General features: G+C 55.2%; 2 protein-coding genes and 1 long non-coding RNA gene across 4 annotated transcripts in view; 2 read left to right on the top strand and 1 right to left on the bottom strand.

The window, feature by feature from the left end:
* LOC130706021 (uncharacterized) overlaps positions 1 to 5,962 on the bottom strand; it is a 68,981-nt gene extending 63,019 nt beyond the window's left edge. Inside the window, exon 1 of the long non-coding RNA XR_009006444.1 lies at positions 5,819 to 5,962. This is a non-coding gene — a long non-coding RNA (uncharacterized LOC130706021). The remainder of the gene's footprint in view (positions 1 to 5,818) is intronic.
* A 99-nt stretch (positions 5,963 to 6,061) lies between these two features.
* On the top strand, positions 6,062 to 13,889 carry LHX1 (LIM homeobox 1). The gene is made up of 6 exons (XM_007190244.2): positions 6,062 to 6,508; positions 6,999 to 7,616; positions 9,481 to 9,707; positions 9,804 to 10,081; positions 11,476 to 11,641; positions 12,035 to 13,889. The coding sequence occupies exons 2-6, from the start codon at positions 7,447 to 7,449 to the stop codon at positions 12,412 to 12,414; spliced, it is 1,221 nt and encodes a 406-aa protein (XP_007190306.1). The 5' UTR covers positions 6,062 to 6,508; positions 6,999 to 7,446; the 3' UTR covers positions 12,415 to 13,889.
* Positions 13,890 to 18,204: 4,315 nt separating this feature from the next.
* AATF (apoptosis antagonizing transcription factor) overlaps positions 18,205 to 21,467 on the top strand; it is a 104,793-nt gene continuing 101,530 nt past the window's right edge. For both annotated transcript variants that reach the window (XM_057535466.1, XM_057535467.1), the window contains exons 1-2: positions 18,205 to 18,437; positions 19,458 to 19,649. In XM_057535466.1, coding sequence (XP_057391449.1) covers positions 18,347 to 18,437; positions 19,458 to 19,649 — 283 coding nt within the window. In that variant the 5' untranslated portion in view covers positions 18,205 to 18,346. The remainder of the gene's footprint in view (positions 18,438 to 19,457; positions 19,650 to 21,467) is intronic.

Raw genomic sequence — 21,467 nt, 5'->3', positions numbered from 1 at the left:
TCTTTCTTTCCTCTGGAACTTTATCCCTCTTGCTCACTTTCTTTCTAAAGCATGACGGCAACAGGGAGGGAAGAGCCAAGTTTCTCACTTTCTCAAATACATGCCCGCCATCTCTCCCCACCTCCCTCTCCTCCAGACCCCCAACTCTCTCCGGACTGCCAGCCCCTATGACGAATTTTGCTGTTACTGCTTGGGGATTTGCTTTGGTCAAATGTACAAATGTTCCCAAGGGACAATTAAAAATGTATTTAGTTGGGGGAGTGGATTTTTTTTTTTCCTGAGGAACTGCCCTCCCCCCTTTCCTCTCCCTAGACTGGGTGGTTTATGGATCTCAGCAATTATTTAGCCTCTGAGGAGCCAACAGAGCAAAGCTGCCACCTTGAAGGGGTGAGAGTTGACATTCACCTCCCAAACCCAAGCCTCAAAGCTGCATCATCAGACAGACTGTGGGCCTTGGGCCCCTTCGGGACAACTCAGCTACCAGAGGTTTCGTCCCAGTGCAACCCTCTCTCCCCTGCCTCTTTCCCCAGTCCTGAGAACTGAGGGTGCTGTGGGGAAAATAAGAGGGGCCCCTCCCTGTGCTCACACGGAGAGACAGAACCGTCGCCCTCGCAGTCACAGACATGGTTACCTTCCTGCCCTCCCACACACTTAACACTCTCTCCCACGGTACATAGCGGCCACCTTTTTTCTCCTCTGTCCCCAGAGGCCTCACTCCTGCCAGGTGTGCGTTGCTCCCCTCTTGTGTCCCTTCACCCAAGTCTGAGTGGGTTTGTCCCCAGAAGCTTCTTCCCATCCTTGCCCTGACCTCATCCCTCCTGCTGCTTCCTAACTCATTCGAATCTTCGCCTGCTCTGCTAGGGGCTGCAGGACACATCCCAGGCCAGGGAAGAGTAAGTGGTGACTGAAAGAAGGGGGTGCAGGGTCTGGGCTCCTGGGGGAACAACAGGGAGGGGGAGCTTTGGTGTCGCCTGGAGGTAGGCAATGTCCAGCAGAGGGGCAGTGGGTGGCTTTCAGCCTCTGAGATTGATGAAGGGTGTGTGTGTGTGTGTGTGTGTGTGTGTGTGTGTGTGTGTGTGTGTAGGGCTCCTGGGCACCCCTAATCTGAGGAGAGCTTTATTAGTGCAAACATGGAGGGGCTGGTGAGGCAGCAACATCTATGGAACTCTGTCCCCCAAAAACGGGGGGCTTAGAGCTGCCAAGTGCAGAAAGAATTCAATCCCAGTCCCAAAGATGGTTAGCTTTGGGGTGTCTTTCTCTCTCTCTCCCCACCTGATGTCTCTCCAGATATCAGCAGTGACCACCGCCATTAGGTAAGGGGAGAGAGTCAATTAGTGAGAGGATTAATTACTCGGAGGCACGAGCCCCGTTTGTCTTCCTTACTGGCTGTGAGTGTGTTCAGACAGAGGAACACGGGCACGCACCCAAATACACATTGTTGTCACGCTGTCTTAGACGTTTTATTTATTTGTTGGATTCCTGCCCAGAGCCGCTCACACGCTTTTCCACGGGCTCTGAGTCTCCCACCAAAAAGGCCGCCTCCTTTTCTCCTGCCTGCGATGCCGACTGTCACACACCAGACACCCTCCAGTCACTGCCAGGACCCGCCCGCAGCACCTGCTGGGTCCTGGGCTCTGAGCCTCTCCCTGCCGCCTTTTTTGTCGCTGGGTTTCTTTTCCTCCACTCCTCCACGCATTTCCCCCAGTATGTCTTTCCTCCTTTTATTCCCCACTTACTTTTCCACAGTCCTTCTCTGTTTTCCTCTGGGTTTCTGCCCTTATTCTCTGTTCCCATCCCCCTGCCCTGACTTCTGTCTTTCTCTCTCTGTCCCGCCTTCTCCAGCTCACCCTCTCCGTCCCAGACTCTCCATGTCCTGTCTTTGCTCCGCGCGGCGGTGCTGACTTGCATCTGAGACCACCACGCTCGACCTGGCTCCCCCCTTCGTGCCCAGGGTGCCTCCAGCCCTCGTGGGAAGCCTGGCGTTGTTTACCCAGCCCGAGCACGCACCGTGAAGGCCCGGCCGGATGCTGCCCTTTCCTGGCCTCGAGGTCCCCCGCCTCCCCCCACCCGGGCCTTGGAAACATGGCCGGGGCAAGTACACAAAGGGGCAGGGTGACAAGACCCCCAAACTTCTCGCCTTCAGTAGCACACTGACCCAGGAATCTCGGGCAAACCCCCTAACTTGGGTTTCTTCCCCGGGAACGAGCTAATACCGATCCCCCCTCTTACTATGTGGTTCTGGGCAGGTTGCGATAAAAACTGTAAAGTGCTGCACGCAAGTAGATCATTTCCAGGAGAGAGTGTTGGAGTGAGATTAAGGCAACCCGAGGCAGGAGCAAACGAGAGAGGGCAAGGAGAGAGCGGGGAGAGGTCAGATCAGATCCCAGGGACTCGGGCCAGCTTCCTGCGTCGCACGTGTGGCGTCCTCACCGAGTCTGTGCGGAGCTTGCGTGGCCTCCGGTCCCGGAAGGGTCCCGGACGCGCCCGGCTCGCTCCCTCCTCCCTCTTCCTGGAAGGTGGCGGCTGGTCGTGCCCTATTGCTGCGGGCCGGGCGCAGGTACCCACCTAGAGCCCGCTCCGCCCCAGGCGCCCCCTTTCGCGGCCTCACCGCCGGTTTCTGGAGGCCGCGGGCTGTACAGGAGCGCCCTGGGCGAGGAGGGAAGCGGCCGGGGCGGTGGGCGTTATCGGGACCAACAGCAGCCGACCTTGTCGGCAAGCTCGGGTCCTTGGGCCTCCCAAGCCACTCGTCGGGGAGGGAGGCCACGTAGGGCTCGGAATCAAGGAGGCGGCGGGAAGAAAGGGGGTGCAGGAGGGGGAGCCTTCAGCCCCCCAACTGCAGGGCGGCTGGGAAGAGCTGGCAGAACCCTCCCATCCCCCGTTTCCGGGCCAGGTCCCTCCTCTTGGGCTGATCCTCAAGGCGATTCTCATAGCGGAAACCTGTGATGTGAAAGCCGCTTCCAGGGCCCTCTGGGGTCTTTTCCAAGGACGTCTGGGATGAGGTCCAGAGGATTCTGCGGCCACTGAGCGATGACTGGGCGGCAGATTGCCCCTCCCGGCACCCGGTGCAGAATTTACACCACCTGGCAGCCGTGCGCTGTGCTTGGTTGTGGGTATGGGAGACGTGGAGAGCTTTGGGTAGAAAGCGCCTGCGGACTTCAGGACGCAGGCAGTAAGGGTGGCGGAGAGGGTGAGGAGGCAAGTTTGGTGCTCTTGGCTGAGCAGACATGGGTTTAAAAGCAGAGCTGAGCTGAGAAGCTTCGGAGACGGTCAGTTTTCTCTCCATGTCTCTGCGACCAATTACATTTTAAAATAAAAGCTCAATGCAAATACGAAGAAAACACATTAATCTACTGTGCTGTCGCCTTGGAGGCGTTAAAATTGGACTTAAATTTCTAGAATCAGGAGCCAGGAGGCGCGCTTCGAGTTTCTCACCCCGACGCCCTGCGAGACACCGGGGTTAGTTCCCGCGGACCTGTTTACTGAGCCATCTGGACCCCGGAGCCCGATGGCCTAGAGTCCGCGTCCTGCCCTCGCCCTCAACTCTCTTGCCGCGCTAGTCCGCCCGCAGGGAGGGACCCTCTTTCCCCCACGTCGAGGTCCCCGCACCCCCAAACGGCTGCAGCAAACCTCCTCCAGCCCACTCGAAAGGAGACGGCAGGCCTCGGGTTCAGGAAGGGCCGGCAGCCGGGTCCAGCTGTCGCCCCGTAAGTCCCCGCCGACTGCCCCCCACCCCCCGCGGTCCCTCTGCTTTGCATGAGAAGGAGCCCAGCTGGGGCGGGGGCGGGATGGAGCCACTCGGGACAGGGTCCGCTATAGATTCCAGAAAGGGGCGGTTGAGTTGAGGGCGCTGGCGGCGAGAACCAAGACAGCTGGGGGTGTGGGGGGGGGGGTGGGGAGAGCGTGGAGACCGCTCACAGGACCACCCCCTCCCGCGGGCCTCACCCGGCGCAGCGGACTGGGGAGGTGCCTCCGGGTCAGGGTGGAGGAGGCGAGGACCCCGCGCCACGCAGCTCTGAGCGCCTCCCCGGGTCCTGGAGTACGGGCTACGGGTCGGCTGGCTCCTGGAAATGCCGGGTCCGCGGGAGGAGCACAAAGCCAAGTCGCATCCTTCGAAGCCGGCCTGCTGGGTTGGAGAGCGGCCCCCCGCATCCCCAGCTCTGCCCTGAGCCCCGGCCTGGGAGAGACCCGCGTAGGGGGCTGTTGCGAGAGACAACCAGCCCCAACGCCGCCCTCCCCGCAGTGGGGAGCCAGAGGCCAGGTGTGTGTGGAGGGGGTGCGGAGAAGGCGAAAGGGCCCTCGCGCCCAGAGGTCAAGATGGGCGGAGCGCCAAAGAGCCTCACTGCCGGCCTTGGCTTCGGCTTCCAGTGAAAAGGTGACGCGGGCGGCAAGGCGGGGGCTGCCGGCGGGCCTCGGGGGTGCCGGGCTGGGCGGGCGGAGGCTTAGAGGAAGGAAAAGAGTGTTGGCAGAGCCCTAAAATCCCAGTCCACAGAGCGCAAACCAAATTCGCTGTTGCGGCTAACCGGTTCGTTCGAAGAGGGTATTCCATTTTGCAAAGAACTGGATTCCTTGCCTGCCACGTTCATAACAATTGCATTGCAGGGCGCATTTCCCCCAACTTAGCTCCGGCCGTGTGTGAGATGTCTGAACCCAGCACCGCGTGGGGGGTCAAAAGGCCATTCTCAAAATACCGGCTAGACCTTGCTGGCTGGCTGCCCATCCTTATTTCCTTCTACACTCGGGCCGAATGCGCCTTTCTAACACCCCTGCCCCCAAAAAACAAAAACGAGGAGCAAATGCGGGACTGCCCAGCCCTGCCACCTTCAGATTTCACTTGGGGAGAAGTCCTGGTTAAGCATAGAAATGGTGCTGTCGAAACGGAATTTGGTATTTGACTGGTGTGGGCCACGGAACTAGAGTGACTCTTCGAGGCTGAGTCTCAGGACCCGGACCCGACCCCCACTTCTGGGAAAATCTGCCCCCGTGGGCAGTGGTCCCTAGTTTATACCCTGAGGAAAATTAGGGAAGTATAGGTTGCCTAAGACGTGAACTACCGGAGGTGGTTCTGCGCTTGTCCGGGGAAGCTGGTGCCAGCCCGGAGCCTGGAAAAGGGGACAGGGCGGCCGGGCCCGTATTCTGCACACCCCAATCCTCTGCAGCCTCGCCGTGGAGCCCCCAGGACGTCCCCGTTTCCACCGTCACTACCGCCACCCCCCAGCCGCCGCTATTGCCCCATGGTTTCCCGCCTAGTCTTTTGTTTTTGTATGGAAAAGGTGTCTCCGGATCACAGTTTTCTCACAACTTCTCGCCGGGGTTGCAACTCCTCACCCGAGGCGCTTCCCCACCCATTCTTTTCCCCCGCCCCGGCGCCGCGCCTCCGGTCTCCCCCGCCCCACCAGGAAACCGCCGGAATCAACTTTCCAAGACTGCGCTGCGGGAAACAGACACCCAGATCTCCCAGAGACCCGGACCCTGTGGACTTTGGATGGACTGGGGGAGGGGGCACAGAAGGAGGGACCGGAGGAAGGAGATTCTGCTGCCAAACGCCCTCCCCCGCCCAACTCCCCCAAAGACAAGCGCTGCGCCCGGGGCAAACTTCTAGGCCAAGAAAGCAAGAGGAAAAAAAAAAAAAAAGCCAGCACCCGCTGAACTGCAAAGCCAAAGAGTGCACCTGGGCCGCCGAGGCTCCCGGACCCAGCTGCACCCCAACCTCCAACAAGACTCGATCTTGGGTTACTGCCCCTCTCCGGCAGAACTCTGCCCTCCGCCTGCGCCTACTCCCGCGCTCTCTCAGTCTCTCCCACCGAAACCGACGCCTTACCGGAGCAGCAGGGGACCCGGGCACCTCGCTGCCCGCCGCCCGCACCGCGCCGGGCCGCGGTTGCCGCCGCCACTGATCCTCTAAACGCGGTCTCCCGGCACTCTCCCCAGCCGGGGGATGCAGAATGGTTTACAGAGGGACCGCGAGCCGCTGATTGGTCGCAGGCCGCCGTGACGTCGGCGGGCGCTGCATTAAGGCGAGGGGGCTTCCAGAGCCCAGCCAACAGCCAGGAGCAGTGACCGAGCCACCGGAACTGGGGAGAGACGCGCCGGGGCGGCGGACTGGGCCAGGAGACCAGGGACAGAGGGACGCTTGTCCGGGGACAGCCTGCAACGAACTGCGGCCCGGAAGGCGAGAGCGGCGGCCCGTGCCGAGCTGTTCCAGCCGCACAGAACTGTAGCCGCTGCACCAGGACGTTTTTTAAAAAGCTCTTCAAGCTACTCCCCCTCCCCCCGACTCCTCCCGCTGCAAAAGAAAAGAAAAAAAAAAAAAAAGGAAGGAAGGAAAGAGGCTAGAAAGGAAACCCAGATTTGCCATCACAACGAAAAAAGAGGGGAAAAGGAAAAGAAAAGAAAGTCGAGAGACTGTGGGGTTGCACGCAGGCAGCTGGAGCGTGGGCCGAGCGATGTGGGGCTGCGCGCCCAGGCGGCCGCGAGTTGCTGCTGGAGCCACGATGCACGGCCAGGCGCGGTGAGGAGCCAGACGGCACCCCCTCCCCGAAGGAGTCCAGGCGCAGGGAGGGCCGTCCCGAGGAGACGGAGGCCGCCAGGCAGGCCACGGGCCGAGGTGACGGGGCTGGGGCGGTGGGGAGCGGGCGCGCGCACCTGGCTGCGTCCGCCCGGAGTTGTCCCTCTCACTCTCGATTGACACAAACACTTCTCCAGAAGGGGGGAAACCTAAGCGACAACAACAATCAACAACGAGATCTTCCTCCTTTCCTCCCTCCCTCCCTTCCCCCGCGGCCTGCCCCCGCCCCCTCCCCCAGGCCCACCGCAGGCTCCCAGGGCGTCCCGACCCGTTGCGCGAGGCCGACAGTTTAGGATCCAAAGCTTCCCTACTCGTTTGGTTCTTCTCTTTCATAAAAAGAGGAGGGGAAATTCCGGTGACGGGCAGCCCTGCATACACACACACACCCGCCCTCATACCCCGACAAAAGCAGATGCACTTTGACTTCTGACAGCTCTACCTCAAGCCCGAGAGAACTCAGCGGCGCTTTCCCTGCAAGCCGAGCTCGCCGCGTCGTCCTCTTCCTTCTCCGACTCCGTTTTATTTATTTATTTCCGTTCCTGTCGCCGTTCTCGGTGACCTTCACTCCTTCGCGGGCTCTGGACAGAAGAGTCGCTTTCTCGCCCGCCTGAGACTCTTTCCTCGCCCCAGGAGCGGCGGCGGCGCTGCTGTGCCCCGGGGCCCCGGGGCTGTCGGGCTGCACACTCCACCGAGGCGCCCCCCGCCCCCCATCAGCTTCCTCCCTCTCTCTGATTTTCCGGTGCGGGTTTCGGTTTGCACTGCCAAGTGTGTCTCCCCATTTTGGAGGGGCTGGGGAGTTCCTGCCGGTCGTCTTGGTGAATCATCCCCTCGGCTCTACCTGCGCTTCTCTCTCCGGGCTTCACCCGACCAAACCAAAGACCATGGTGCACTGTGCCGGCTGCAAAAGGCCCATCCTGGACCGCTTCCTCTTGAACGTGCTGGACAGGGCCTGGCACGTCAAGTGCGTCCAGTGCTGTGAATGTAAATGCAACCTGACCGAGAAGTGCTTCTCCCGGGAAGGCAAGCTCTACTGCAAAAACGACTTCTTCCGGTGAGTACTTCCCTCGCGCGCCTCTGCTGCTCCTTCCCCGCGGGCCCTTCCCAGCCAGCTTCGGATCAGAGGTCAGCGTGGCCGCGGCGGCCGCATTAGGAACTGCCTTTGGAGAGGGCAGCCAAGTCCCGGGGGCTCCCGCCTCTTCGCCAGCTGGCGCGCTGGGCTCCCCGGGACGCGGCCTGCTTTCGTCCTGGAAATTGTGGGTCCGGGCTTGGCTGCACGTGCCTGGGAAGAAAGAGTCTGAGCTCGCCTCTGAGCCAGAAGCCTCTCCAAGCTTGGAAGGAGGTAGCTCAGCCTCAGGAGGTGTAGCCCCGGCTCCTGCCTTTCCCCTTGCAGAGCTCTCCAGCGACTGCATTCTCCGGGCCTCCCGGCTTTGCTCGTCATCCAGGCTGAGCTTAGAAGCTCGGGCTAGCTCCATGCCACTGTCTTTTCCGTCTCCGAGAAGTCTTGGCGGGAACCGCCGAGCCTTTTGCATGGAGTGTCCGAGTCGCCTGCGGTGGCAGCGGCAGGGAAGTGCTCGGCCATGGTGCCTATCCTGCACGCCCCAGGGTCTTCCTGAAACCCGGATGGGCCTCCCAGCGCCGACCTGGGCACACTACTGCACGGTAGCCTAGACCTTACCCGGCTGCCCGGGTTGGCGGGAGGTTCAGCCTCCGCCCAACGCCGACCTCGGCTCTGAGGCGCAGGCTCCGCTCGGAGCTCTCCCAGGCTCTGCCCGCCACAGCCCGCCACCTCCTTGCCGAAACCTGGGGAAAAGCCGAGACCCGGGTCCTCGGAGCCGGGGGACTTCTCCCGACAACCCTCCTCCGTTTAGCATTTTAATTGAATCCTCTTAAAGTTACTGTTTTGCCACCAAATCCACACAACACACAAGTCAACAGAGAACTGGAGCAAAATCGAATTGAAATTCCCTTGTGCCCGTTTGAAATCTCCCAGTTTACTTGGCTGACTTGGTCTCTGCTTTTCTCTGAGTTTGTGGTAACAGATCAAACTGGGGGACAGAGTGGGGGTTCGAAGCCACCCGGGTCGCTTTGCTCAGAGGCCTGGAACGCGCTGTCCCCAGTGCATCCCCGGGATGCGCGGCTCTGGTTGCGGCGGACCATGGAGCAAAGCTCTGTCCGCTGGTATTGCCGAGAGCAAGCGCAGGCTGAGCCTCTGGGCCTCGGCAGGTGGTGCCGGGCCTCCCGCTACTGGCGGGAGCCGAGCCAGGGAGCGGCGAACGGTGCCGACTGCCAGTGGGCCCCAGAAGCCTGGCTCCCGCGAAGCGCGGCCCGGCACCTAGAGCCCCCATGCGGTCTAGCTTGCGCCAACCTGCTGGGCTTTGGGCTTGAACGTGGCGACGGCCTGGCTGTGGCCATCCGGGCTCTCCGCGGCTGTTTGTTTCCCCGCGGCCGGACTGGACCTTGCCAACCCCCAGCGCGTGCGCGCGTTCTTTTTCGACGAAGGAGAGGCAATATAGAGAAAAGCGGCGTTCGAGACGCATTTGTGTGGCGCTCTAATTTTGTTCTCCGAATCTAATCGGAAAATAGGTGCCTTCCTCTCCCTTCCCGTCGCCACCTTGCCGCCTTCGGCAGCGCTTTTTCCCTCTGGGACAACGCTGGGCGTGAGGCTAGGGGTGGGGGCAGCTTGAACTCCTTACTCCATCGTTCTAACCTTGTGTATCTCCTCCCTGACTTTTCACTGGTGCCCCGCGCTTTCTCCTGCCTTCTTGCCTGCTTAATCGGCATTCTGCCTCTCTTTTTGGCTCTCTCTCTCTTTCTCCTTTTCCTCTTTCCTATTCTTCTTCCTCCACTTTCTTTCTCTATCGCCTTTCTCCCTGTTTCTGTCTTCCCCTGGCCCTCGCCAACCTGCCCCCCTGCAGGTGTTTCGGTACCAAATGCGCAGGCTGCGCGCAGGGCATCTCCCCTAGCGACCTGGTGCGGAGAGCCCGGAGCAAAGTGTTTCACCTGAACTGCTTCACCTGCATGATGTGTAACAAGCAGCTCTCCACCGGCGAGGAGCTCTACATCATCGATGAGAACAAGTTCGTCTGCAAAGAGGATTACCTAAGCAACAGCAGCGTCGCCAAAGAGAACAGCCTCCACTCGGGTGAGGCCCTAATTCCCGGCTCCTTAGGGGCGGGTGGGTCCCGGGGAAGGAAGGCCCGCCAAGGTTGCTGCTCACCTGTCCCTTCCCTCTCCCCAGCCACCACGGGCAGTGACCCCAGTTTGTCTCCGGACTCCCAAGACCCGTCGCAGGACGACGCCAAGGACTCGGAGAGCGCCAATGTGTCGGACAAGGAAGGCGGCAGCAATGAGAACGACGACCAGAACCTGGGGGCCAAGCGGAGAGGGCCGCGCACCACCATCAAAGCCAAGCAGCTGGAGACGCTGAAGGCCGCCTTTGCCGCTACACCCAAGCCCACGCGCCACATCCGCGAGCAGCTGGCTCAGGAGACTGGCCTCAACATGCGTGTCATCCAGGTCAGGGCCCGAGCGTGCCACTCAGTTCCCTAGAGGCCCACACAGCTACTCCGTGCAGGCCGAGCTGGGGCGGGGGGCTGTTTTGCGGAGCAGAGCAAGTCCCTGGAGGCTGGCGGAGGGGGAGGGGAGAGGCCCAGACACAACCCTACCCGGTTCGAACTTCGAAGCGTCGCCAGATGCGTAGAGCATCTGGAATTCCCTATACCTCCTCCTCTTCCTGGTCCAGCGCAGGTGAGAGTGGTGACGGTGGGGTAGGGACGGGGAGCATGAGGCTGGAGGAGGGGACACTGTCGGACACTGCGACGAGAGTTGGGACCTATCTGTCTGCGCTACCACCCCTGTTCGGGAGGAGCCAAGAGGTCGCTGTGCATCCGGGAATTAATCGGTTCCGCTGGCTTCTGCACAACGTAATTTCCCTCTGCGGGTCCCCACCCCCAACTTTGTGGGTCTCTTGCCCCAGTTAAACAAGCCCCAGAGCAGAGACTTCCCCTCCGAAGAGAGGTGGGCTGTCCAGGTTTCAAGGGAAAGTGGTCGGGGCGGGAGTCACCTCTACCTCGGCCTGTCCGAAGTAGCATGGGATGGGAGGTGGCCATCCAGGCAGCTGCGCAGGTGCCCGCTGTGAGGTCTTGAGACTGCGTGTATTCAATCGGGCCCGACTCTGGGGCCCAAGGTGAGGTGTCCGGTGCCTGGAGGCTCTGCGAGGGAATGGGTGGATGTGCCTGGGAGGCTGTGTGCATGGGCACACTCTTCAGGCTGCCCTCCACGGGGGCCCTCTGCCTTTGAAAGGTTGTGCGATCTTGTGCGCAGGTGAAGGGGAGGCTGCATGTCTGTGTCACTACCAGTGAGAGGCTGTGGATAAGTACGTTTGGCACTGGGAGATTGTGCGTGGGTGGAAAAGGAGACTGGGGGTTTTGGTGTCACTATCTTTGGGAGACTGTCAACAGGAGGCTGTTTGGATCTCTGTCACTATCATGCGGGGGAGGGGGCTGCCAGGGTCCCTGAAAGGGAACCTGTGTGTCTGATAATATTTGGGGAGGTTGTGCCTCGGTGTGTACAGCCCCCCGGAAGCTGTAACTGTGTCGGTGGAATTATTAGAAACAACTCCAACTGCCTCATGTTGAGCAGGGCGGCTTGCCCAGGTTCCTCTGTCGGGAATCCTGTTCACCGCGGGCTCAAGGGCCACCCTGCGCGGTCCTACTCAGAGACCGCCCTCCCCCCCCCCCCCCCCCCCCGCCATATACAACACACACACACACACACACACACACACACAGCCCGGAATCCGCGAGTTAGGCGGTAAGGGGCCAGGTCCGGCCGCGCACCCGAAGTCGTAGGTGGGGTCTCCGGGGCCTCACCACCACTCCCCCCCCCCCGCCGCCGCGTGTGTGCTTCAGGTCTGGTTCCAGAACCGACGGTCCAAGGAACGGAGGATGAAGCAGCTAAGCGCGCTGGGCGCCCGGCGCCACGCCTTCTTCCGCAGTCCGCGCCGGATGCGGCCGCTCGTGGACCGCCTGGAGCCGGGCGAGCTCATCCCCAACGGGCCCTTCTCCTTCTATGGAGGTGGGTGCGCTGCCTAGGGGCAGGGCACGGGCAGGGCGCGGGAAGGGCGGGGTTGGCTTCGTCGGAAGCGGGTGGCAGCGCGGAGCCGCTTCTGGCTTTCTTAGAGAAGTGGAGAGTAGGGAAGAGATGGGTGGAGGCTGGGGAGTATAATCGAGGGGAGGTAGTGAGACCGAACCGAATTCCCGATCGTGAATGAGGCGAATGGGCAGGTAGGGAGCAGCTCCAGCGTTCGCACCCAGCCTTCCCCGTGCTCCCAGCCCGGCAGGGGAGCCCGGCGACTGGCGACTTCCCCGAGTTGCCCTCCCCAGCCGGCTCGCGGGCCCGCCTTCCCGCCCGGTCACCCCGCCCCACCCAGGGCCCCGCCCTGACAGCCTCCTCACCGCCGCTCCGCAGATTACCAGAGCGAGTACTACGCCCCCGGAGGCAACTACGACTTCTTCCCGCAAGGCCCCCCGTCCTCGCAGGCTCAGACGCCAGTAGACCTGCCCTTCGTGCCGTCGTCCGGGCCTTCCGGGACACCCCTGGGTGGCCTGGAGCACCCGCTGCCCGGCCACCACCCGTCGAGCGAGGCTCAGCGGTTCACCGACATCCTGGCGCATCCTCCCGGGGACTCGCCCAGCCCCGAGCCCAGCCTGCCCGGGCCTCTCCACTCAATGTCGGCCGAGGTCTTCGGGCCCAGCCCACCCTTCTCGTCGCTGTCGGTCAACGGAGGGGCGAGCTACGGAAACCACCTGTCTCACCCCCCCGAAATGAATGAGGCGGCCGTGTGGTAGCGGAGACGCGAACGATCCGCGGAGTTCGTGGTTGTACAGAAATGAACCTTTATTTAAGAAAAACAGAAAAAAAAAAAAGAAAAAAAAAACAAAAAAGCAAGTCATTCCCCCCACTTCCTCCAGCTTGGGGGACCATTTTCCGTCTGGGGAGACCGGATGGGAAAGGGGGACACGAAATAGAATCCAAATCCGCCTGGAGGTAAACTGGGATCCGTGCGCTGGCTGGCAAGGTGCAGAACTGGGGCTCCCGCAGGGAAACGCAGACCTCTCCCCATCTCCCACCTGGACCCGGATCCTTGGACAGACACCGCCGGCGTGAGCGAGAGCCCGGCGGGCTGCATAAAAACACCCACGGCAGCCGCGGGGGGCGGCCAGTCGGTGGTGACGCCAGGAGCCGCGGGGAGGGAGGCTGCGCCCGCAGCCGGTTGAGGGCGGTGAAGCGGCCGGGGCGCTCCCGGGCCAGCCAGGAGGGTTCTGGCTCTGGGAAATTTATTAGTGTTGTCTCAGAGTTCAGCAACAGCGACAGCAAACTTATAGCTTCAGAAACGCCGACCTGCTGTGCATCAGGTGGGACTATATATATATATTTTTTGTCTCTCTGGGTTTTTTGGTTTTTTTGTTTTTGCCAAAATTGCAAAATTCTAAATGTAAAGCCCTCAGTATCAACTCTTCTACCTTCACAAAGCTCTACACACACACACACACACACACACACACACACACTCAATAGGATGGTCTCCAGCCAGACCTCTTAGTAAAATGACTTGAACATCAGCTGTACAAGAAAAGTATTCTACCTTCACACACACAAAATTTAAAAAAAAAACTATTGAACTAAAAACAGTCAACTGTTTACGTATAACGTTAAATTCAGGAGTTCAGTGTTTTACTAATATATCCTGTTTTGAAACCTCTTGTTCAAAACACTTTGTTTTGAGCAATCAACCAAAATTGTTCATTTTCTTTTCCTGTAGATGTTCTGACAGATTTACAGGGCTCACAGCTCACTGTGCTAGTATGTAAAAAGGTGTTGTTTACACAAGGCAAAGAGAAAACATGATATTCAGACACTTGCCAAATAGAGTAATTATAGCACAAATACTGTAAAGGTGCCTGGCACCACAACCTGAAAAAGTGTTAAAAAAAAAAAAAGTGTTACAAGGTTTAAAAAAAAAATCTTTGCTAATTTTTAGTCCTGTTGAACATTCATGGAATTGTTAATATGACTTATATAGACCCACACAGGTTTTATTTTTGTGTCTTTAAAATAAAAGTCCAAAATATTTAAATTTTATGGTCAAATATGCAGTCAACAGCTGCTACTTTTTTCTTTATATATTAAATTTCTCATATGTCTTTTATTGTTCTGATAAACCTAAGCTTGTGTGACCTCCAGTGCATATTAGACCATTCACTGTATGAAAGAAAACATGTTGAATAAATTTGTGAGTTTTTAATAAAAATAGAAAATCTGATGTTTAGATAATTGGTGTGTTATTTGATGTTTTAACAACTAGAATTGAGCTGTGATGGAGCCGAATGACCTCTCAGAAGCCAGGAGGAAGAGAGACAGGACTGGTGGATCTGTTTTTACCTTGGCTGTAGTTGAACCCCTTTGCTAATGCCAGCCAAGCTTTTCTCTGTGCCTTCCTGCTGTTATTAACTACAGATTTGCATTCTGTGAATTTTAACGGATACAATTGAAGAGATGTTTGCTGATAAGTTAATATAGAACTGGAAATAGAAATCAAATCCATGGCTAAAAATGAGTGGTCCCAGTCTGTCATTAAGCATGAGACCCCATGCACTCTCTCCCTCTCCCCTCTAAACAGGCAAAACCAGACTTCTGAACGTCGGTTACCTATAAGTAGGTAGTTAGAGGTGGTCCTTTTCTATTTCAATTCATTTCCCATAGATAATCCTGCTTTCTAACTTGGTAGTTTGAAAGATAACATAAAATGAATGTACAGCACAGCTATAAATGAAATACTTTAATCCCTTTCACAGAACTGATGTGAAATAGTTGTTTTATAGTATTTGTTTCATTTGAAGTTTCCCAGAAGGAAAACTATTTTGCTTGGCACAAGATACATATTACTTTCTCTGAAAGAGTAGTAAAAATAACCAATATAGAAATCAAATTTCAACTGAGAGTTGCCATAAGGTTCTGAAAACTAGTTCAATCCCTTCCAAGTCTTCATTAAACATGGAAGGAATTTAAATATTTTATCTGCTGTGAAATACGTGTGTGTGTTTTATTATCAGCCACTACCACATTTCCAGAATTTCTTTTCCATATCACCTACATTTCAGTCTGGATTCTTTATTTCCTTTTTTTTTTTTTTTTTTTAAATCAAGGGTTTTACATGAAATGGTATGCAATTTCCAGTGTTGTTTTTATATTTTGTTAAGACACAACCAAGTGTATCTTTCTTGCTAAGAAGGCTTTAAAATAAATATTTCACTGCATCCACATGACAGCTTATTCAATGGGGAGGACTATCTGGGTGGAATCTGACAGTGTTCTTTCAGAAATCCAAATTTATGAAATACTGGGGAGACTTTTGAAACTCCTAGCCTCTGCATGCGGCACATTTATTTATCTGCTTTGTATGCAAATCGCCTTGTTTTTGCCCTTTTAGCATTTATATACATTAAATCATAGCCAACTTATTCATTATAGCCAGCCTCCTTTAAAGACATTCATTTAACTAAACGTATGCTCATTGGGAAGCCACATCTTCCTATCAAGGCTGCTGAATTATTTAGCAGCTTTATTGTGGAATCCGGTACTTGATAAGCATTTTAGAGTTGGTTGCTCGGTGTGGACGCAGTTCTTCTCTCTGACTTCTCTCTGGCAGCAGCTCGGTCTTTCCCCTTGGAAGCTGTGTCCAGAACCTTAACGAATCCCTGGACAGGTGGCAAACTTCAGTGGTCAAATTTGGAGCCGCCCGAGGCAGGGAGGTCTAGGGATGTCAGGGACTGTCCTTGTTCCCATCAGAGCTGTGCTGCCCACCTCTGGCCCTGAGGTACAGAGGAGCGCTGCACCATCCCACTGTGCCTGGGCGCTCCCCGGAGAGGCATGTGGGCAGGAGGGGGGCGCCCAGGCGGTCCCTTCCGACCCCGCACGCAGTCTCCTCTCCTGCCTGGCTTGGCAGCCTGGTTTCTCCCCGCAGCCATCTCAAAGCTGCCACCTCTGTGCCTCTAGCCACCTGCCCTCAGGGTTCCGGCGACTGGGAGCTGTCATCTGCCCTGGACGAGGGAGGCATAGCTCACCCACCTCTCTTTTCCAGGATGGGGAAAAGTGGGAACTGCTTTAGGGCTAGACAAGGTGGGGGAGGGCGACGTGTGGAGAGCCAGGACAGGCATTGGCAGGGGCCTGGGACCCTTGATAGTATCTGAGAAGGGAGAAAGGTAAGAACGTGGTTTCCCTAAACTCTTGAAACTCCTGGTCACCTGAACAGACAGGAGATTGGGACAATGAGGGGGGGTGGTATCCAATGTCACCCCTGCCTATCCTCTGCTCTTCCTACATCTGTGTGCCACTTTGCAGCCCTTAGGCAGCAGGCAGAGGGACCGTGAACTGGGAGACCCTCTGACCTTCTCTGGAGAGGACTGTTCTTTTCGGAGCATGCTCGCATTTATTCCCTTCCCCCTCCTCATCTCATCTGCTCACATCACAGGGGCAGTCAGGGTTTACATTTCTTCTAAGAGGTAGAGTTTTTGAAATAGCCCCTCCCATAGTCCACCTTCCATCTCCACTCCCACTCCCATCAGGAAACCCCTCCTCCCTTCTCAAGAAACTAGAATCAAGTAGGGACGACCCCCCAGAGAGGGGATTTAGGAGGTTGCTGCCTCGTGCCTCCACATCTCTGAGCTGCATCTTAAGTCCTAGAACTCTTTCTTCTTTCCTCCACTCCTAGAGTCCCCTCCCTACTCTCAGGATGGGGTGAGAAAGCCAGGGAAGCATTTTGGGGGCCCTGGGATGTGTGCAACAGGAGTAGGGTGGTCTTGATTTCTTCCTCAAAAGGCTTCCCAAGTCAGTAGGTGCCTGGACAGAGACAGAAGAGTAGGGAAGCAGGCATTTTCTGCCCAGAATTATCCAGCAGTGTCCTGTTTGCATGACAGCTAGAGGTGCTCTCTGCCTTGCCTCACCTCCCGGCTCCTTTTCTCCCCTTTCTTTAGCCTAAGGTCAGGTTCCTAAGCCTTATTAGTGTCCCAAATAGGAAGGGAAGAGGACCAGGGGAGGTAGTTTCCTAAATGTGGGGTGAGGGAAACATTTTTGTCCTTCAAAGCCCGGGGCCATGGCTGTCCCAGTCTGTGGAGCATGCTTTTACTCTGGAGGCCCCAGACGCAGGCACCAGACTGCAATTACAGGGGATATGGTTTGTTTTGTTTTGTTTTTGTTTTAAAGCTGTTTTCGACTGAATTCTATTGCAGGTGGTAAAAAGCAGTTTTCTTTGCCTCAGTGCCTTGCCTAGGCTGCCACCATCCTAGTCTGGAGTGCTTTCCCTTCCCGTGTCTGTGGGCATCTACCCTGAGGGCTTCCTGCCGCCACCTAGGAAGGGGACACGGGACAAGTGGTCTCTTGTTGCTCTTGACGCTGGGGGCGCGTATGAAGACTAGGGAAGTCAGGGACCCTCATGTCCCTTGGGTTCCACAGGAGACACTGGAGAACTGAGGGTTCCCCAGGCTGTTCAACTGTGGGATCCAACCGGCCTGGGCTGTTCCCAGGAAGGGCACAGGGCACCCCTGACCCTGTTTTCTGGATCCATTTGAGGCAGTGTCCGTTTAGGGGCTTCTAGGTCTTTACAGGTGACCTCAAACAGATACTGGAAGGATAGACCACTTTCTACTCCCCTGATCATCCCTTTTTGCAGTTTCTGTTTACATGTTTGTCTGCCCCCCTAGGCTGATCACTGCCAGAAGAGAATCTAACTTACTCATCTTTGTATCTCATTTAGCAGTGCCTGCCACATAGCGGGCAGTCAGGGAATGCTCGATGAAGGAAAGAGCATATAAAGGGATTGTATTTTTCTATGTGCCTGGGTGCAGTTAAATTGATCCTATTGGGTCTTTATATTTTGAGTCTACCTGTGCCCCTCTAACTGTAGACCTGAGTTTTCCCGCATCTGTGCACTGCTTTCAAGTGTCTGAGTATGCCCTCATCCTTGAACAGCAAGGATATCAATACCGATGGGTGTGCAGTAGAGTAATCCCCACTCCATCCCTTTTCCCTGCACAGACAAGGCTACTTGCAGAAGCTACAGAATCAATCTTTATTTACGCACAGCTATAGCGCTTGCTAATTCCTATTAATAAAAATGCCAGTAGTGAACCGCACACTTACACATGCCCATCCCTGAGGCACGATTTCCAAATCGTGGCCATCGCGGGGCCAGAGGCGTGTGCCCGGCCCCAGACTCCTCCAAATTGTGAAATGCCAAACCTTCTTTTGGTCCCAGTCTGTGCGTGCCCTAAAGCACACGTAAGCCTCGAGACGCTTACCCTTTACTCCTCCTCCTTCCCAAATCAGCCACCACGGGTCACACTTTATTTCTAAGCAAATCTTGGACAAATCTTGAGACATACTTTATACAAGAGGACACAGGCTGCTCGCAATGCTGTCTCGTCTCGGGGCCAGCGGCGGTGCCGTGCCCTTGCGCGCTCCCTCGCTGCCCAACACACCCCCTCGGCTCACGCGCACGCGCACACGCGTCAGCCTTCCGGGCGCTTCCGCCTTCATCCTAGCAACGCCCGTAGTGACGCAAGTCCCGCCCCCTCCCGGGAGCCTCCCGGAAGTTGCCGGCCCGGAGCTGGGTGCCCGGCTCTGGGTGTCCCTGGTTGTGCTGGGGCTCAGTCTCTGGGCGAGAGGACTCGGAAGGGGGAGAGCGACATTCAGTAGTGCGGCGCAGGGCGAGACCTGGTGACAATGGCGGGGCCGCAGCCTCTAGCGCTGCAGCTGGAACAGTTGTTGAACCCGCGACCGCGCGAGGCGGATCCTGAGGCCGACCCGGAGGAGGGTGAGGCCTGATGGGGGCAAGGCCACGTGCGGAGCCGTGGGCCGGGCCCAGTGCGGACCCGGGCAGCGTGTGAGGGGCCGGCAGCTGGGCCTCGCCGCCTAGCCTACTCTCCTTCCCCTGGCGCAGAGGAAAACTGCTTCCCGGGAGGGTGGCCCCCGGGGCTGGGGAGGAGGGCTTCGGGATCCTTCGGACGTGCGTTCTAGATTTGGTGCTCGGGTGGGCGGAGCGTCCGGAGGACTCAGGCTTGGGTTAACTGTTGATCCAGTGCTGTTGCAGGCAACCAGAGTCTAGTAGCAGGTTGGAAGTTATCTTTCAGGATGCCCTTACTGGCATTGCGTTAGAAATGAGAAGAAAAAGTCTCATCCTTTTCAAAAAAAACTCTGCCTGTCCCTGAGAACCTACTTGGAGGATGAAGGAAGAAGTAGGCTACCATGGTGCCGTTTAAGCCTTTTCAGGCTTCAGCACACTTGCTTAGCGGCTGACGAATGATATTTCTGATCTGTAAGCTGATGTTCAAGGTCTAGTTGGGAGTAATCCTCCTTTAGGCTTGAGTCAGAGAAGTGTGAGGAAGGGAGAATACGGAGGGATAAATGTGAGTGCTGGACCGTTTCTTAGGAATAATTAGTTGAGGGAACTGGGGCTGTTTAGCCAGGATAAGCAAAAAAAAGAAAAAAAAACAACTCCCTGAGGGATGGGCTGGAGTGGGATAGAACATGATGATGGCTGACTTAAAATATTTGAGCTGACTGTCACACATGGAAGAGGGATTAGACTAGTTTTCTATGATCCAAGGCCTGGAAATATATCCTTCTAGTAGATGCAGAGAGTCAGCTTTCTGTACAGGAACAGCAGCAAGGTAGCAAGTGGTCTGCCTTGGGAGGTGATGAGGTCCCTGTTCCTGGAAGTTGGTGGGGATTTTGTAGAGGACGTTCAAGCGTGAATTTAGAGGGCTGAACAGGGTTGCCATTAAAGTTTGTTCTAACCAGGAGATTCTCATTACTTTTCCCCCTCCCCCGACAGCCACTGCTGCCAGAGTGATTGACAGGTTTGATGAAGGGGAAGATGGGGAAGGTGATTTCCTGGCGGTGGGTAGCATTAGAAAGCTGGCATCAGCCTCCCTCTTGGACACAGACAAGAGGTATTCTGGCAAGACCACCTCTAGAAGAGCTTGGAAGGAAGACCATTGGGAGCAGACTCTGCCAGGTTCATCTGGTGAGTAGACGTATTTCCATGGTACTCTTTCTTTCCTGATTTTTTTGGGGTTAAATTTTTTTTTTTTTTTTTGATGCTCTCTGCAGAACTAGTCCGGATGCCCCACTTACTGTCTTAGGAGAGACCACTGATTTGGCATTAGAAAGGGCCCTTTGAAGTACTGAATTTCACTTTGTAAGGAGTCTGAAGTCTGGAGCTATTAAGTTGCTATACTCCTAATGTTTGCACTAATGGCTCACCCTAAAATGGAGTGAGAGAAAAGGCCTTGCATATTTGGATTTCGGAGAGGGCTATGTGTTGAAAAAGCATTGTGTCTGATGGGCATGCTGCTCATGGATTTTGGCCCTTTTCCTTTGGTTTGTCAAGTCTTGCATCGAGTCACTGGATAATATTAATTTGTGACACTCATTTTTTGCCACTGTAAAAATTTCATAATCCTTCCCTGTTCCCTGCAACAATTAGGAGGATGTGAGCTTATAGTTTTAAAGACTGTGAGTTTCACAGAGTGGAAGAAGGGGGCGGGATATGGTGATTATTGAGTGGATGCTGTTTGTTTTCCTTTAGAGAGGTCAGAGGGACCATGTTGAGAATCCACAGATCATATAAAAGAAACAATCACTCATGCTGTGATATCCATGATTTAGTCCCTGGTACAGTCCTTGGGGATCCCAGATGATAAGCTCATTTCGTATTCTTTGCTTAGAGAATGATAAACTGACCAGTCCTGGGACCAATATAATATTTATTGAGCTCTCACCATGTGTCAGGCACTGTGGTAAGTCCTTTAAATTCTAAAAGCCTGGTACATAGTAAGTCCTCAGAAAATGTTACCACCGTATCATTACATGTATTATCTCATTTAATCCTCCCAACAGCCCTGTGAGGTTGGTACTGTTTATCCCCATTTTACAGATAAGGAAATTGAGGGGCACATTGGTTAAGTAACTTGCTCAAGGTCATATATCTAGTAAGTGCAGGCTGGAACTCAAATAAGGCAGTCTGACTCTAAGATCTATACTTTAAACTACTACTCTGTGAATATTTCTTATTTGAGAAATGGCATACATTTAAAGAACTTAAAGGATTATTTCTCTTTACTATTTGGCACTTAGTTTCTGTATATATGTGTTTTTGACAGCCTTCTCTGTCTTGAGTTTATATATTGTTACTTAAAGAAGTACTTAAGGCATCATGTTTTCATAAAAATCTTTATTTTATGAAGAAAGTTGTTGGTAACAGGTCCCTGTATGATTATGCTTCCTGTGTTCTACCATGGAAGAGATTGGATAATCATTAAAGACCTGTAAGTATCAGGATACCGCAAGCATAAGTAAAATCAGGAGCCATAACTAATATTCCATTTACTGAAGGATCAAGTTCAGACTCCTTCCCTTGGAAGACAAGACCCCTCCTGATTTGGTCCCTGAGCAACTCTCTGGGCTCATATCCCAGCATTCTGTACCCCAGTGCACTTTTGTGTGCTGGACCTTTGCATTTGCTGCTTTTCCTTTCCTTCCCTCTTCTCTGTCTGATGACCTGTTACTTATGCTTAATAAGTAAAACTATAATGTGTCCTTCACAGGAAGCCATCTCTCACCCTTCTCTATACACTGTACTAATGATATTGTAATGTAGTTATTGGTTATGCATATCTACCACTCCTAGCAGACTGTGAACCCGTCCCCACAGATATTACATTCTGTTTGTCAGTCTCTAGTTTTATTCCATGGCTGGTTCATAATAGGTGCTTAATAAGTGTTTAATAAGCATCACTAGGGTGATAGAGATTGTGCATTTGGGACAGTTAGTGATAAACTC

This window comes from Balaenoptera acutorostrata, chromosome 20 (genome assembly GCF_949987535.1).
Source record: "Balaenoptera acutorostrata chromosome 20, mBalAcu1.1, whole genome shotgun sequence".
Taxonomy (NCBI): Eukaryota; Metazoa; Chordata; class Mammalia; order Artiodactyla; family Balaenopteridae; genus Balaenoptera; species Balaenoptera acutorostrata.
The sequence above is the reverse complement of the archived record's forward strand: the minus strand, read 5'-3'. Positions and strand labels throughout refer to the sequence as shown.

Excerpts from the sequence above, each read along its gene's own strand:
- LHX1 (XM_007190244.2), top strand. The coding sequence starts at position 7,447 with ATGGTGCACTGTGCCGGCTGCAAAAGGCCCATCCTGGACCGCTTCCTC. Across the intron at positions 9,708-9,803 it reads AGAGAACAGCCTCCACTCGG|CCACCACGGGCAGTGACCCC; the intron begins GTGAGGCCCTAA and ends CCCTCTCCCCAG. Across the intron at positions 10,082-11,475 it reads TCAACATGCGTGTCATCCAG|GTCTGGTTCCAGAACCGACG; the intron begins GTCAGGGCCCGA and ends TGTGTGCTTCAG.